Source organism: Haliotis rufescens, unplaced genomic scaffold, assembly GCF_023055435.1.
Source record: "Haliotis rufescens isolate VD_foot unplaced genomic scaffold, xgHalRufe1.0.p SCAF_52, whole genome shotgun sequence".
Taxonomy (NCBI): Eukaryota; Metazoa; Mollusca; class Gastropoda; order Lepetellida; family Haliotidae; genus Haliotis; species Haliotis rufescens.
The window spans coordinates 347,548-366,298 of NW_025964246.1; the positions used below are offsets into that span (position 1 = coordinate 347,548).

Below are 18,751 nucleotides of genomic sequence, written 5' to 3' on the forward strand. Positions count from 1 at the left end.
AGCGAATTCAAAGAAAACTTTGAGTTTGCAGTGTTAAATGCTGTTTGGTTTGGCATTGCGTGATAACCTTTGACAGTTGTTATCTATTATTGTTGACAGTAAAGAACACCTTTAGTATGAGGAGGGGGACGGGTGGCCCAGTCGTCTAAGGCGCCGCGATTTGCTGTGCAGAGTTGCGTCCCTTGGACACGCCAGAAACCTATGATTGTGGGTTCGAATCCCGGTTCGCCCCGATTATGTTTCTAGGTTTGTCAGCACCATACCCCTGCTCGTGGGTTTCACCGAAGTGGTAAACGTCTGAGACCTGCATCACTTCGGGCTTTCCTCCCACATTAAGCTGACACGCCGCGATATAACTGTAATACTGTTAAAAGCGGCGTTAAACCCAACTCACTCACTCACTCACTGTTGTAGGATGAAGACTTTCCTATTTGATCAGCATTTTCTGCTCAAAGAAAAAGTACAGATTGTTTTGTTAAAACAACCATTACCACTGCGGTGTCTGGGAGTTTGTCCACAAAGGCGCGCGTCTTAAAATAGTGTTTAAACAACAACAACAACAACAACAAAGATGTAGTTAAAAAAATATTTTATATGAGACCAGTGCCAGTCTAGCTCGCACTCGCCGTCTTCTCCATAAGAGTAAAGGCAACATTAATGGTGATGAATTATAATCTCATTATTAGATCACTATGATCTAAGGTGGCAGTCATTTCACCATTCTACCGACTGCGGGGAAGACTAAGATTTTATATGAATCATTTCTTAACCGCGTTGTTAAATGAAATTGCATGTATACATATTAATTTGTCCGTCGACCGTGTTGTCTATCCTATGTGCATCAATGGACTTCCAAAGCATATTTTTAAAGCTGTTCTGGGTATTGCAAATTACACTTTGAAACATCTCAGCAGGTCTCAAGTGAGCTTACCGCGGAGGTGTCACGAGGTGTCCGATCTTTATTCCTATGTAGAAGACGGGCGAGTGCGAGCTACACTGACACGGGTCTCTCATAAAAGATATTTTTATAATTGCTTTTTTGGTTTTAACACTATTTTAACGCCGCGCGCCAGTGACTGTGCAGTACATTTTAACCGGTTGCTAAGAAACTGCGTTTGTTTGGTTTATCAGACAAGGCTCTGAACAATCTATTTATTTATTTGTTATATCTGCTTCAGTGACTTATATGAATACTATGGTTAAACAAAACTCATTTCTGCAGTACTGAGAGATTTTAGACATTTTACATTGTTTTCATATCTCATGAATGAATCCAAATGTTAAGAAAATGAAATACTGGTGACTTTTTCAAAAGGAATATTAGTTTTCGTAAAACGTTGGTCGCCAAGTCTAGGAACAGAATTTATGTTATAAATTTTACGTTTTTAAGTTCTTAACCGACATAAAAGAATTATTTTTGCGAGAAAACTGAATCCCCATTTACTATACATTGATGTACCTCCACCTTCAGTGAATTTAACATTCATTCTCCATTAAGTGGATTTTGACGCCCCTCAGTCATCATTGTTTTTTTTATGGACAAGTACAAATTTCGATATGTATATACCAGATGTGGTTAAATCAGAATATTCATGAAAACATTGTTTTATATATTATAACTGCATTTTTACTCTTGTCCCTCGCCTACATACATCAGAACTTTGAAACTATATTTCACATTTTCCCAATACGCATATAATGTTCTGTGTTATTTGTGAATAAAATTGACAAAGAAACTGTAATTGAACAGGGGGTACGGGTGATTCATTCGTCTAGGGCGCCGCGATTCGCTGTGCAGAGTTGCGTCCCTTGGGCACGCCAGAAACCTATGATTGTGGGTTCGAATCCCGGTTCGCCCCGATTATGTTTCGAGGTTTGTCAGCACCATACCTGTGCTCGTGGGTTTCACCGAAGTGGTAAACGTCTGAGACCTGCATCACCTCGGGCTTTCCTCCCACATTAAGCTGACACGCCGCGATATAACTGTAATACTGTTAAAAGCGGCGTTAAACCCAACTCACTCACTCACTCACGCACTCACTGTATTTGAACAACATTACATCAGTATTGCCAGTTGTCTTTGACTGAGAACATTTATGAATCTGTCCCAAAAGTTATCATGAGACACGTTAAACCCTTTTGAAATCGTAGTTATAATATTTGAATTGAACTCATTACACAGTTGAATAATGCATAAACACGTGTATTAACTGATTGTGAAACAGCAAACTACAGCTTTGACATGTGTATTCAAGCAAGCATGCTACAATTAAAACTTATTTTTTTTATCTTTGTTACATTCGTTTTTCATCATGCAGATACGTTAAACACACAAATACGGATTGTGAAACCACTAAACCAGTTACCGATTTGATACTTTCTGACAGAATGAGTGAGTGAGTGAGTGAGGTTTTACGCCGCTTTTAGCAATATTGCAGCAATATCACGGCGGGGGACACCAGAAATGGGCTTCACACATTGTACCCATGTCGGGAATCGAACCCGGGTCTTCGGCGTGACGAGCTAACGCTTTAACCACTAGGCTACCCGACCGCCCTCTGACAGAATGAACAGCGAGATAAGGGTGTGGTGTATGTCCAGGAGATGTGTAGTGGATTAAAGGGCAATGTATGTCGCTCTTTTGTTTATTTGTGGCATCAGATACGTGTTCATCAATACGTGAACTGTATACATTTTATTCAGATTTTCATTATGAAAACCTGTTCATTGTTCAAAGTGTAAAGAGTCATGCCACTTCCATTCTGAGCACTTGTCTTTGAGCACAATTTCTTAAACAAATCCTATAAATATTCCATTTTGTTCGGTAAGTAATATTTTAAACTCGACGTGACAATATTGATGGTAATATAGGTTTTAAAAATTTAAGATTATGAACGGATCATATATTGTATTATTACGAGCGTATGTGTACCACAAACACTGAATCTTGCAGGTAACGTATCTGATAATACTTTAACGTATCTGATGATAATTTAACGTATCTGATGATAATTTAACGTATCTGATTTATATGTTCATCAGCCTGTTTCTAAAACATATGTTGCTAAAAAGTATTATATCTATGATATAACTGTTAGGTCGATGGTTTTGATGGAAACATACTGTAACGTTTGTGAGTTTAAAAAAAAAATTATTTATGAAGTTTAAAAAAAAAACACCCAGAGCATCAGATACATTAACGACGACCAGTGGTTTCAAACTCTGTTCTTTGTTAGCTTTCTGCTAAAACTCAATATTTTCTCTTTTTGACGAAATCTTTATTATCAAATTGATCTTCAGGTGTACATTTAATGTAGTAATTAAATTCAGAACAAATATAAAAATGTTTGACACAAGTAAACAGTGTCATGATGAAATTCGCATCATGAGATTTTCAGAAATCATGATACATACAATTAATCGTGTTAAGTTGAGTGAGGAACGTTGTTGTCTTGGTACATTTATTGGCCATTTTGAGACATTTCTGGCAAAAAAAGAACCTACAGAGAATCAGAGTTACCAAGTAACGTTAACGTATCTGATTATATAGAATATGACCGTGTTTGTTCATTCACCTGTTAGGGGCGGTCGGGTAGCCTAGTGGTTAAAGCGTTCGCTCGTCACGCCAAAGACCCGGGTTCGATTCCCGACATGGGTACAATGTGTGAAGCCCATTTCTGGTGTCCCCCGCCGTGATATTGCTGGAATATTGCTAAAAACGGCGTAAAAACCATACTCACTCACTCATTAACCTGATACTTGCACAAAATTACCTGTTTGGGTCCCCAGTAAAAGTTTACTGAAGACCAGGGCCCACTTGCCCAAAGCGATCTTAGCGCTACGACTATTGTAAGCCTATGTTAACGTATGGGAGTTACGATCATCTTAGCGCTAAGATCGCTTTGTGCAAGTGGGCCCAGGTCTTTGTGATTTTATTTAATTATGAAAAGTGTTTTAAATTGAAGTTTTATTTTACCCGGAGTGCCCTCTCCCTTTTAATTGAAGGCTTCTTTACTGGAGTCAACAGTTTTTTTACATAACGACGGCAAGGTCAGTGTGAAATCCTGCAACAGTCGTACAGTACAGTGAAAACTGCGAAGATCGGCTGGTACTGGCGAAACAAGGGCAAGATGCATGCACAAGGTGCCATGGTGCAGTGTCATCAGTTTGTTTTTATTATCGGGATCGGGGGTATATAGTTATACCAAGGTTCCGTCCGTCCTTCCGTCTGTCCGTCCGAAAACTTTGTCCGCGCGATTTCTCTTAAACTATTCAGTGAATTCATATCAAACTTAGTACATATAATCTGTGTCATACGGAGGGGTGCTATCAAAAGAAAAAAAAGTTTTTATTAATTTTCCATTTTTTATGATTTTTTCAAACCCTAACCCTATATTGTGGTACTATTTTTTACAATAACATGGTCAACGTATAAAAGTTTAACAATCAGGGGTATTTGTAGGCTCGATCTGGTTACATTTTTACTAATTTATATTAGTACTGTGAAAATAGCTTGCATGACTCAAGCAGAGTTGACACTAAAAAGTTGGGGGTATTAGTAAGCTCTGCTTACTTTTTCACTTTTTCTCTTTTTCAGTTATCTCACTGAAACTTGGTATTTCCAGGTGAGCTACAGGGCCACGCGTGGCACTATTTTTAAGCTATTTAATTTGAAACCACTGACACACAAGGCGGGTCGGGGGTATTAGTGAGCCACGCTCACTTTTGCCCTTGTTATATTATAGATGATGTTTTTTCACTCCATCTTGATACGCCCCTGAACTGAGGTTTATTATACAAAACTGGTTTCAAACGATGATGTTCACAAAACAGAAACTTTAATTTCGTTACGATCTACTGAGTCATGTAACAAACATTGCATTAGCACTAAAATCTGTGTTAACAAAAAGTTAGTTAAACTGAGGGTGAACCCAAATGCGAGTCGTTGGCGTTACAAACTGACACTCGTATTATTATAAGTTACCTTTGACCATTACCTTTGACCAGACCCGTGAAGATCCGGGGTAGAATAGGTCTCCAGCAACCCATGCTTGCCGTAGAAGGCGACTATGGATGTCGTAAGAGGCGACTAACAGGATCGGGTGGTCAGGCTCGCTGACTTGGTTGATGCATGTCATCGTATCCCAATTGCGTAGATCGATGCTCATGGTGTCAGTCACTGGATTGTCTGGTCCAGACTCGATTATTTACAGACCGCCGTCATATAGCTGGAACATTGCTGAGTGTGGCGTTAAACAACAAACCAACCAACTAACTACCTTTGACCAGACGCACAGTGGATACTATCGTAATAAGATCTATAGACACCTGTAAATTGTCGGCTGAAACTGAAATGAGTTAACATATATGGAGGTCATATTAACTTCATAACACAACAATTATGTTATCGGTTGAAGTAGTTTGACTATTCCAACACATTGCAGGATTTTGATCAACCAGTTAACACTGTGTGTGAATATAACTTGGGAAAAGATTCACCAGTTGGGATGTCAGGGACTAATTGATAAACAGGCAATCTACACGAGACGCATTTACAACTTGCAAACCTCGTATAGCAAGCATAGTAATAGGAAATATGTACAGAATGATAATCACATGTGATGACATTTGTTTGTATATATAACCTACTTGAATTTCATTTCAATCAGCTGATGACAATAATCCCGTGACTCCGGAAAGTTGAAAACCTCAGTGCGTAGTAGGGACACTCATCGTGTACGTGTCAGCTGTGGACTCTGGTATGACTATTTTTTTATGTGATTGCACGCACGCTGGTCCATCAAATTAAAAACCAGACGTTATTTTGGAGTGAGTGTGTTTCAGAACTTAACACACGGGCAGATGGTTTGGTGTTTCTTTAGTGCAACTGTGACGTTTTGTCACAACAGAGAAAATCATTCTATATGTATTCCATCATTCTGCTTTTTAATATGTTTTTTTATATATACAACTTCACATGATGTGGAGAGCTATGTTTTCTTCAAAGCTTTGATACCAATAAAGTTGAATTGTGTGTTGTCTAGTCCAAAATAAGGGGGCACGGGTGGCCCAGTCGTCTAAGGCGCCGCGATTCGCTGTGCAGAGTTGCGTCCCTTGGGCACGCCAGAAACCTACGATTGTGAGTTCGAATCCCGGTTCGCCCCGATTATGTTTCTTGGTTTGTCAGCACCATACCCGTGCTCGTGGGTTTCACCGAAGTGGTAAACGTCTGAGACCTGCATCACTTGGGGCTTTCCTCCCACATGAAGCTGACACGCGGCGATATAACTGGAATATTGTTAAAAGCGGCGTTAAACCCAACTCACTCACTCACTCAATTTGTCGTGTAAGAGGCGAGAATTTGAGATACATTCATCCGTGTTGAGTTGTTTCAATGTGGGCAATATAGGGACGTAGAACAAATTTACTGAAATCAGGGTTGATGCCCAGGGCAATGTTTGATATTTTACTAGCGCTTCCTGTAGTTCCGATTTCGCACTGGAACTTCTGTAAACTCCCATGTCAGTGTGTTACACGAGATGTTTCTATTCTATATTATATCTAGCTAGAGACTTGCCTATTTTCATAATGTGAATTGGTTTTGACGGACCAGTGACCAAAATTATTTTCTATTTCGACTTGTATCATATGTTTCCGTGTTTGTTCAGGTGAACAATTGACTTGCCTTTGCATGTGTTTGTGAGGGGGCCACGGGGATGGAGTCTACCAATGCCCACGGTGTTAAATAAACAAATTACTACCTTCCACCTTGAAAAAGGTGGTATAGTTCTGCATGTCAATATTATTAGTCTAAAGTGGTAATAGATGTTTGGTATTTTTTCTTATTCATTGGACATTTCAGACATAAAATCACAGAGTCTCGGTCAAAAAAAGAACTCGTCCATCATGACTAAGTACCTCGTAACACGTCAAAACTGTCTTCAGTCCAGCTTGGAAATGGTCTTTAAGTCTTGACAGCCTCTGGTCAACCTCACTGCTCCAACTTGTTTCATGGATTACAAGGGTTTGTTTGTTTGTTGTTTAACGCCGCACTCAGCAATATTCAAGCTATAAGACGGCGGTCTGTAAATAATCGAGTCTGGACCAGACAATCAAGTGATTAATATCATGAGCATCGATTGTGATCGACGACATGCATTAACCAAGTCAGCGAGCCTGACCACCCGATCCCGTTAGTCGAATCTTACGACAAGCATAGTCGCCTTTTACGGCAAGCATTGGTTGCTGAAGAGCTATTAGGATTTGGGGGTATGCTTACCCAGAAATTTGAGAATATTAAATGCTCTTAAACGCTATTTCCTGCATTTTGGGGCCGTTTATGTTAGATTTTATTTGTAACAAATATTGGTGATGTTTCATTGTAACTTTTTATTTGTAATATATATAAGCGTTTCACCAACACCTTTTCGACTTTCATTCAAAAAACAAATATGATGACAAATGAGATTTGAACATTAAAACGAATTGATAATATTACTTTTTTGCAACTGTTTTTCTGCTACAATGGTAGTTTCGGCCCTGCTCTGATTTTAGCATATACATGATATATTTATAATGATAATTGTTGCTTTTATTTGGCTTAATTAGATGCAGTCGTTCAACAGTCGTAGTGCTGGTCAAGACTCCCTGTTGAAATCTACAATGCCCCGGCCGTCACACGTCAGCTTACGTAACCGCCCCGCACTGTAAACTGTTAGTTCAGAGGTGTTTCACTGTACAAGCAGACAGTACACGCTTGACTGACATCGTCCAGGAGGATAACCTTATGTAACACGGATGAGCAAACACGGCCAAAAATTTGAACAAAACAGTACGTTAATCTCTTAAAACCGCCAACAGTAAAGAGGCTGTCGCGATGAAACATCCTCGGTCGGACGGCTGGGCTAAATATAGTTTATAGGGTAACGCATAACAGAGAGAGTCACTAAGTCTTGCCTTGCTCCAAGGCTGAACTAAAGAAAGGTCCATGGTAGTCCTGCACCATGACCGTGGAATATATTTATTTTATGAAAAAATAATAATCTAGAAATGCATACAAAAGCAAGTCTAGCCAGCTCAAGCTAGCTCTATTCTGAAATCAGCATAGGGAATTTTATTTTTATTTTTAGAGTCAAGAAGGATATTGTGTAATATAAGATTTCAGAGACTAAATGTTAGTCTAGGTCCATGGGTATGCCGTAACTATATCTCCTGATAGGCAAGTCTAGATATGTGGACAGTCTAAGGACCCCAGTCTCTTTTAGGGACAACTTGTTCTTATTATTTACATAATCTGGAAATTATGATTTAAACTAATAAGTATTGCATTAGAGACTTGTGCAAGTCTAAGGAGACACCCGGATTTCGGGTCAGAATACAGGTCGCTATATGCTTGACATATATGACAATATGTTGTTTTTTTTTAAATAAAATGTTATAACATGACCCCCCCCCCCCCCCCCCCCCCCCCCAGATGAGTTACCTTTTTTCATGACATGAAATGCTTAGATGCTGTTAGGTCAAAAATTATTTGTCAAACTTTATGTGCTTGAGCACCTCGTAAATTCAACGAGCTGATGTCTCCCTCTGATCAATGTACAGTTAGAATGCTTTCAAACCATGTGTGTAATCCCCACATTTCTTGAATAATTAAACTTCTTCATATAGCAAAATAATTTCCTAGTTAAACATGCAGTACTTAAATTACTCATATATTAACATTCTGATAAATAGGAGAGGTCAGCAGTACTCATATAAAGGTAGACTTTACCAATTTCCTATTCATTTAACAAAATTAAATTAATGTCTGACAGTATTTTAAACGACGATACCAATAAACGGCTATAATACAACGTGGATCGGTGTAAACAAACCGTTCTGAATTTTAAGTTGGTAGTTACATTTTTAGATATAATTGGAGCAGACGTACTGAAAAAAATGAACCTTCCCACGGCTTTTCACATTTTTTATTACCCTCCCAATGTCGTTGTTATCCCTAAAAGACAACATGTAAATCAATGTATATTTTGTCCATTTTTTATTACCCCCTCCCCCCATAAATAAATAAATAAATAAATAAATAAATAAATAAATAAATAAATAAATAAATAAATAAATAAATAAATAAATAAATATGTGTATTGTTTTGCTAACGACCCTCCCCAAGAGACTGTCATTCTTTTATAAACCTCCCCTGATTCACTCTAACCCACCAATCCCAATAATAAATCAGCGGTCTCTTACCTTTGGCAATTTGATTACAATAGGCCGTATATATCGGCTTGATGAAATATTCGTCCACAGGGACGATACAAACAAATCATGCGTCACTGAATATGTAATGTGTGATAATATTAAATGACAAAGTGATAGGCGGCTTTCGTAAACGATAATTCTTCTTCACAATGTCCCCTTCCGCAACAGGACGGTCGTTTGATATTTATTTCGGTTCGAAACCAAGTCCATTAGTATACAGTGTCTAATAAGTTGTAAGGTAATGTTATGTACCAAATTTATGTTAACTTATATCCTATTCGTGGAAATATTATACCGGAAGTTAAAAACGACCAATCAGGTGTGGGCTTTTAACTTACCACCGCCAAATTCAAAGTTTCATGTCGGCCCAAAACAATGGCGGATGGAAGAGTACTTCAGGTTGTGAAAGAGGATGGTATGTCGCGATCGAATGGTTCAAATTTATACTATCATGCCAATCTATGAAATGTAACATTTTGTGATACATTTGTTCCTAGCAGATAGCGACTGGCCCGATGTCGCATTTTGTTTTCACCCATTCAAACAGGTGTCGACCTTGTGTTTACATTTTCGGTGATGGACCGATTATGAAAGGGTCGCCTGTTGAATACACGTTAAACACGTGATATTCTTCAAATTCAAGCATTGATATACTACCTTATGTTTTTTGTCAGGATCGTTTAGATTAAAACCTCAAAAAGGAGCTCGATCGTGAAGTGTTCTCTTAAGTTTTGTGGATATATATGACAGGTGATCAGGCGTGACCGAAGCCACAACTCCGCAACATGTGGCAGGCGTGGCCTTTCATTCCCAGGGGAGATTTTCAAGTAGTCTGTCGTATTTGCTGAATCTTAAATGGTCTGAGTAGTTTAGAGACAACTTTTGTCGATCCCTGATATGTACATACACACAACGTATAAATTATATGAAACATTTGGCAAGCATATTTCAACTCGTTCTGATGTAGACTATATAATAGACTATAAATGAAAAACAGAAACAGTACATCAACCTGGATGTTGATATGTTCAGATTTTCCAACCCGATTCTTTGACCTTTTATTATTGATGTGGCATATATATTTTAACTCGCTCAAGACAATAGAAAAATGTCTACTTTGAGTTTAAAGCCTAATAATTGATTGTTTTCCATTGTGTAACTGCTACTGTTGTTCATAGGAAATTCTATAATAAGTTTATTAATCAAAATAATCATAGTAGAATAACATTTGATTAATTTACTTATTGCTGTACTAACATATATGCACGTAAAACATGATAGACAATGATTTGACCCGGGGATTTTCATGTTTATAAGGTGATATTTTATCTCCCATGAAATATGTCTTGAACAGTCTGAGGGACAATGCCCAATTCTCACCAGCAGGCAAAACTATCCCTGAATTGATCATGTTGATCAATAACCATCATTACCAAAGAAGATATATAATTTAATATGTCATTGAAACATAGGGACCATGAATTTACATTCTATCCCTGTAATTATTCGTGAATATGCTAACTTGGTGTGTTTACCATGATGACTACTACAGAGTATTCTCTGGTTATGTTAAGGTTACCCACAGAATTATATACGAAATACATTCGTCTTGCCTTTATCATGTTTGTGGCTGTTATATTATTTCTTTCCATTAGTTTATAATCTGTCAAATATACATGTTGTATCAACACTGATATTCCATTTATGGACCATGTTTACAACGTTTCTTTATCACACATTACCATGGTTACTGGTTCTTGTTTACAGTGCTGTTGGTTTTCTTTGCTTTTTTCTTTAGTTCATCAGGGATGGAAATTGGCAATAGCCTGCTAGCAGAGCTACAGATAAGCTGCGTATTTGCGTAAAATACCCCCCCAAATATTCAAAACCCAATATTTTCAATTAACTTGCATACAGAAACGCATGCATTAAATGAAAAACTCAAATTATAAAAACAGTTTGCATAAATACCCAATGAAGCTTTTCATCACGCGAACAAAGGAGCTAATTTCCGAAACACAATTACGAGCTAATTTACTTTCGGAGTCAAGCCTATGTATTTAGAACAGCTAAGTACATCTTAAACATTATTTCATTTTTTTAAAATGTTAAAATGTTCACTAATTTTTGGAAGAAACCAATAGAGTGATGAATAGATGAATGAAAAAATATTGGTTACCCGATGAAAAATGTAATAACCCAATTAAAATCGAAACCCTAGAGTAAAAACTCATTTGCTCAAAACGTTATCTGGAGCTCTGCCTGCTAGCCTGGATCAGTTTTGTCAATGTTAATGGTGGGGGCGGTCGGGTAGCCTAGTGGTTAAAGCGTTTGCTCATCACGCCGAGGACCTGGGTTCGATTCCCGACATGGGTACAATGTGTGAAGCCCATTTCTGGTGTCCCCCGCCATGATATTGCTGGAATATTGCTAAAAGCGACGTAAAGCCATACTCAGTCAGTCAATGTTAATGGTATCCTAAGGGGAAGTGGAATTTAAAAAAATGTTGGGGGTATTGCTGTATATTATCACTATTGGGTTTGAAGATTAGATGTTCTTGGTTAATTTCCATCCCTGAGTTCATAGTCCTAGTTAGGATGTATTATGTAGTTGGCATGCACATGTCCGTTTTATTTGAGTTGCACACTTTTGTTTGTTTCAGTTTATATTAAACGTGGCCAACAACACATTATACAGTCTCGGTGCAACATACGTGAGCAGACGAGTTCTGTTAGATATAGTGGTATGTTTACCATGTTTACCTCCGAAGTCTAATCTAGCTCTTCATTGCTCAATCATCCATCTGTAACATTCTGTTCACATGCTTCATCCGTGTTCATTGTTTTGGCTTTGTATGTGACATGTCCACTTTGGATAATGTTTTATTTTTGCATAGAGCTCACAAAGTTAAATGCTGAAGTTAGGAAGCTGTAGAGAAGTCATAATTCATTGTTTATTAATGGTTTATTTTGTTTGTTTGTTAACTGCCCTTTATAATGTTCATTGATAAAACTAAGAGAGCAGCTTCCTGAGGCAAGGGAGTTAACTGGCTATAAAAGTCCAGTTTCCATCCTTGCCGAACTAGGCTGGAATTTCGTAGCTCGATCGTGGCGCCACCAGTGGAAGATATGAGTTCTGTCCCTTCTATGTCCCTTCTTTTGACCAATCAGATTTCACCTCTCTTTCACCTGCATTTTCTTTAAACAAAATGGCAGCGTCCAGACGGTTTAGGGTTTGGTTTAGGGATCTGCTGACCCAAAATACTGAAAAAAATTGGAGAGGAAATGAAAAAATATCAGTTTTAATTAGATTTTTTCACCCCTAGCTTTTTAAGTCCACTACTAAAAATAGCCTCTTGGAAGATATGTCTGCAGCTAGCTTTTCCTTTCTAACCTACTCTGAAATATATGTGGTCAAGGCGTTTCCACGTGATATGTAATATGTGCAGTGATTTTGACACCAAAAATTGTATAGGTCAATGACTTGGACCTGAGAAATGTACTAAAAAGTCAGTGAGTGTGAAAGTTTAAAAACACCGAACCATAACAACAAATCAGTGCAATACCATTCGTTACTGGATAAATATATACTAGGGCTGCAACAAATACACTATGCAGCGAATACAATTCGTATCACGAATATGGGTAATGAATACGAATATTAACTCACAAATACAATAACAAGTCAGCAAGAGAGCGGAAGGTCCGGAGTTTAATCCCTGGCCGCGTCATACCAAAAGATGTTACAAGATGGTACTTGTTGTTACCCTGTCTGAGGCTCAGCATTAAGGGGCTAAAGCAAGGACTGGTCGGCTCAAAGTCAGTATACTGTGTCTGAGTGGGTATTCATGTTAAACTGCGGCATGGTATCTCAGTGAGCTAGCACTATAAATCGGCATCAGTCCGGACTAGTACAAACACACACACGCACGTGCATGCAAATCGCTATATAAGTGCAATATTCTTGGACGCGATGTTAAACCCAAGTTCACCTCCCCGTTAGAAACTGGCACTGGTCCTGTAGTCCTTGCCAAACTGCCCAATAGTAAAGGTATCATAAGGACTAGTAAAAATTTGCTCTTTTAAGGGTGTTGCTATGTGTTATCATTATAAGGACTAGTGGATGAAACCTGTTAGTTTCTACCGCTGCTGAGTTGATAATATTTATGTCATATGCTAGAGCGGGAATATTGCTGACTGCACCGTAAAACAACAAACATATTGGCTACTGTACAGATACTTCCCTTCCCAGCATGCCCCTGAGACGACACAACTAGGGGTGTCATGATAAATCAAAATATCGATATATTGCTATTGGTAAGCACCTAAAGTCAATATATCGATTGTTAAATCAGTTTCCGGGGGCACGGGTGTCCCAGTCGTCTGAGGCGCCGCGATTTGCTGTGCAGAGTTGCGTCCCTTTGGCACGCCAGAAACCTATGATTGTGGGTTCCAATCCCGGTTCGCCCCGATTATGTTTCTAGGTTTGTCAGCACCATACCCGTGCTCGTGGGTTTCACCGAAGTGGTAAACGCCTGAGACCTGCATCACTTCGGGCTTTCCTCCCACTTTAAGCTGACACGCTGTGATATAACTGGAATAATGTTAAAAGCGGCGTTATACCAAACTCAATCATAAATCAGTTTCCGATCAATAGTATCGATTTCAGTTAGGAATATCGATAGTTTAGATTCAAATGCTATTCAAATTTGTTTTTCTTTTGATCATGAGTGGAAGTAATTTACACATGGTAATTTGGAAGTTTCTTTTTCTTAAATTATGTAGGTATAGAAAAAACAAATCAGTCATATCTCAAACTTTACTTTTTATTTGTTGTAATGGTTATCACATTCAAAGGAAACTTCAGTTTCAAGGTTTAAATCAACTCTAAAATCCATCTGAAATGATACTGAAAACTATCGATATTTATCGCAATAGTTGGTTGCAATATCGGTAGTTATCGCAATAGTTTCTTTCAATATCAATAGTTATCGCAATAGTGATTTCCAGATCAATAGTCGTCACTCCTAATCACAGCCCTACCATTATCTGATAATCATACCCGTGAAGATCCAGGTTAGAGTAGTCTTCAGCAACCCATGCTTGCCCCAAAAGGCAACTATGGAATAATGCTGAGTGCGGCGTTAAACAAGAAACAAACAAACAAAACTTACATAACTGGTTAATTTGGTTCATTTAAAAAGTGTTCTGTGATCTGATTTAGCATGTATTTTGTGATAGGCTATAGAAAGTTGTCAAGTTATTGAAAGATTTCAAAATCAGATTTTGTAATCCGAGGATACTGTGTGAAGAGGACACTTCCCCAGGTGACCTTTCTAATCAACCAATCAACATTGAGGTTTCTATGTTCTAGGTACAAGTGAGCAAAGCATTCAGACAAGCATATCTTATTTCTCTATCTTGAAAACAAATATGATCAGGTAGTTCTGAATGCAAACAAATAAAGCTGTGCTATTATGTGCTTGTTTGATTCATGTCATCGTATCCCAATTGCGTGGATCGATGCTCATGATGTCAATTGATTGTCTTGTCCAGACTCGACTATTTACAGACCGCTGTCAAAAAGCTGGAATATTGCTGAGTGTGGATTTAAACAACAAACAAACAAACATGATTATCACATCTTCAGTGTCTTCTTGCCACAATGCAACAATTGTAAACATGACCTTCATTTACATTAGTGTATCGTCATGACAGGCATGTATATCATTGTTCCAATGGGGGCGGTCGGGTAGCCTAGTGGTTAAAGCATTCGCTCGTCACACCGAAGATCCGGGTTCGATTCCCGACATGGGTACAATGTGTGAAGCCCATTTCTGGTGCCCCCTGCCGTGATATTGCTGGAATATTGCTAAAAGCGGCGTAAAACCATACTTACTCACTCATTGTTCCAATGCTGCAGACCCATGAAGATCCGGGGTAGAATAGGTCTTCAGCAACCCATGCTTGCCGTAACAGGCGACTATGCTTGTCGTAACAGGCGACTAACGAGATCGGGTGGTCAGTCTCGCTGACTTGGTTGATGCATGTCATCGATCCCAATTGTGTGGTTCGATGCTCATGATATCAATCACAGGATTGTCTGGTCCCGACTCGATTATTTTACAGACAGCTGTCATATAGCTGAGTGCGGTGTTAAACAACAAACCAACCAAGCAACCCAATCCAATGCTGCAACCTGTTGCCTATATAGTTTATGGTTTTCATTTTTTTTTGTCAATTTACTAACCTCGCTTATTGCATATGTAATGTTATCAGCTTTCATTATCATGCTAACTTTGTAAAGTTTTAAGTTTCTTGTCAATATATACTGACGATAGCTTAGTTATTCATTTCTGTACAGTCAGCTTATTCAAGTAACCATGGAAACATGGTTGTATTGACAGATGTTGCTTACACTTTGTTACTGTTTTGGCTAATACTAAATAGTACTAACTGCTTCTAGTCTATACGCACAACTGCAACATTAGCGACTAATAGTTGGTAATTATGGTTGGGAATTGGTTTTAGTTACAATTGTTCTCTTGCTCTTATATATGGATGTGTCCTTGAAGATGTGGGCGTGTCCATGACATGTTGATCGTGGTTGTTGCAGATGGCAAATCGCTGCGGTTCGTCCTTGTGGGGAGTGAGTGCCAGCACAACGAGGACCTCAGGAAAGCATTACAGGTGAGGACATGGCTCTGGATCTCCTTCAGCCAATCCTGGGAGGAGTACCTCCCTATGAGTTATGCCCCTTTGCTGAACCAGGATTCACTGATCCAATTTTTCCAAGGCAGTTCTTATAATTTTAGACACAATGTTAGAGGACAAAAGGTTTGTAAAGTTCTTATGATTTTTTTTTGGAGGGGGGGGGATGGGTGGGGGGGACTTTAACATTATATGTCAATATCATTATTATTCTCGCCAGGGCGGGGGGTATAGGAACTTTGTTCGTCTGTCCGACCTTCCGTTTCTAAATGGGGACAAATTTTCTCAAACAAAGTTGAAATTGTGCTCCATGATTTGCTCAAAGTATGGCAGCTAGACTACCAGTTATCGGACTTTCATTTGGTTTCAACATATTTATTTTCACAAAAGTGTGAAAATGGATTGGTAAACAATCAAAGCGCTTATGTTAATACCACTCCATTACACATAAGATATGATACAATGAATACACTAATGAAGGTTAGATGTAACAAATGAACTGTACATGCCAAGCTAGATGTGTACATATAATACATCTATTTGCAGTTTATTTTAAACAATCATTTAATAGAAAATCTGCCAGTTTTTAATATAAAGTGTTGAATAGAATCTAATATTAGCATTTGCTCTTCCTTACTCAAATCCGAATTTCCACATAACACTGTTTGTCAAGAATAACCATGTTGGTAAAAATACATTTCATTTCGAAGAGCATAGAAATTTGTACACACAAAAAAGAAGTGTAGAGCATCCTCGGTGTGATATCCACAGGAACAAGTTTTGTATCAAAGATATGTCTATTATACTGATCTGCGTTAAGATCGCTGTAGCCAAGCCTGAGGCGACTGTGAATGATTTGGCAGAATCTGCTTCCATAATTTAAATCCCAGTGTATACCATTATCTCCCTTTACGTGAACCAAATTCTTAAATTGTGTAACGGTCTCTGCCCCCGTTAGGTTTTCTGGTAACATATTCCAAAGACTTTCATTTTGTGGAAGGGTTAGATCGCTGGCTTTGTGTGCTGGCAATGAGGTGTCTCCCTCTGAGTGTGTTCAATAAAAGCAATCACCACTAACATAATTTTTCTCTATTGCAAGAAAATGACTCGCTGTCACGATCTGTACTTTCATATGTACAATTGATAAAAGCACCTCTCTCGCACTTCCATCTTGGCTGTTACTGAAGACAGGGTTGGTTAAACGATGTGCTTGTGACCAGTGCTTGTAGGAGAAGCACATGATCCTTACCTCAAGTTAATCCAGTTGCATAACAATTGGCTGAACCGTTTACAGATTTGCAGAGTCATAAAGATCCTTTTGTTTGTTTGTGGGGGCCGTGAGGTAGCCTAGTGGTTAAAGCGTTCACTCGTCACACAGAAAACCTGTGTTTCATTCCCGACATGGGTACAATGTGTGAAGCCCATTTCTGGTGTCCCCCGCCATGATATTGCTGGAATATTGCTAATAGCGGCGTACCAACCTATACTTTGGGAGGCATGTTCACAAACATAATAACTCGTATGATTTTGAATGCAATGATTGGGAGAAATTAAATCTGGCATTTCACCAGGGCCCACTTGCACAAAGCAATCTTAGTGCTAAGATGATCGTAACTCCCATACTTTAACATAGCCTTACAATAGTTGTAGCGCTAAGATCGCTTTGTGCAAGTGGGCCCAGGAGCAAAATGTTTTGATATCTTGTCAGGCGGTACACCTGTCACAGGTGTATTATTTTCTAGTACACACAAAAAATATGGTTGTTGTCTTGTTGTTTTTTAATGTTTACAACTAAATGTTGTATGTTGTATTGAGAACCAACTTATATGAGTCTTTTTGAATTCAGTAGTTCCACTTATGAATCTAAACTCCCCTTAGCCGGTGAAATTCAGAGTGTACGGGAAGAGGGGCTCGATTATTACACAATTTGTTTTTAGTGACTCGCTTGACATGTGTATAATAGTGGTTGACCAAGGTAACCTACTGGAATCAGAGATACAGATAAGCAGCGTATTTGTGTCAAATACCTCTGAAAAATATTAAAAACCCAATTAATTTCAATTATCTTGCATACAGAAAGGCATGCATTAAATGAAAAACTCAAATGTATAAAAACAGCACGCATACGTAAATACCCAATAAAGATTTTTTTAGCATGCGTACAAAGGAGCTAATTTCCGAAACACAATTACGAGCTAATTTTCTTTCAAAGTCAAGCCTTTAGTTAGAACCCTTATATACATCTAAAAAAATATTATTATTTTTTTTGAACTCTCACAGTGTTTTAGCTCATTTGGGGAAAAACCCAATAGAATGCTGAATAAATGAGTGAATAATATTGGTTACCCAATGAAAAATGAAAAAACCCAAATAAAATAGAAACCTTCGAGTAAAAACTTATCTGGAGCTCTGTGGAGTGAGTGAGTGAGTATGGTTTTACACCACTTTGGGCAATATTCCAGCAATATCATGGCGAGGGACACCAGAAATGGGCTTCACATTGTACCCATCATGGGCATGTGGGAATCGAACCCAGGTCTTCGGCGTTACGAGCAAACGCTTTGACCACTAGGCTACCCCACCACTCAAAACCTACAGGAAGTCAATGTCTTATGGTCACGGAGACCGTCTCCGTGGTCTAGTGGTAGTGCGCCCGCCCGGAGAGTGAAAGGTCCGGAGTTCGATCCCCGGCCGCGTCATACCAAAAGACGTTAAAAGATGGTACTTGTTTTTACCCTGTCTGGCGCTCGGCATTAAGGGGCTAAAACAAGGACTGGTCTGCTCGG

At 38.6% G+C, this 18,751-nt stretch overlaps 1 protein-coding gene across 5 annotated transcripts in view; it reads left to right on the forward strand.

Annotated features, from left to right (window-relative positions):
• Window positions 1-6,542: 6,542 nt before the first annotated feature.
• Window positions 6,543-18,751, forward strand: part of LOC124144037 (protein ECT2-like) — a 60,109-nt gene continuing 47,900 nt past the window's right edge. For 3 of the 5 annotated variants that reach the window (XM_046513253.2, XM_048384917.1, XM_048384918.1), the window contains exons 1-3: window positions 9,574-9,670; window positions 11,918-11,998; window positions 15,871-15,944. In XM_046513253.2, coding sequence (XP_046369209.2) covers window positions 9,631-9,670; window positions 11,918-11,998; window positions 15,871-15,944 — 195 coding nt within the window. In that variant the 5' untranslated portion in view covers window positions 9,574-9,630. Of the gene's footprint in view, window positions 7,025-7,608; window positions 7,832-9,573; window positions 9,671-11,917; window positions 11,999-15,870; window positions 15,945-18,751 lie in introns of those variants that run through there. The other 2 variants (XM_048384919.1, XM_046513255.2) reach the window with 2 other exon arrangements.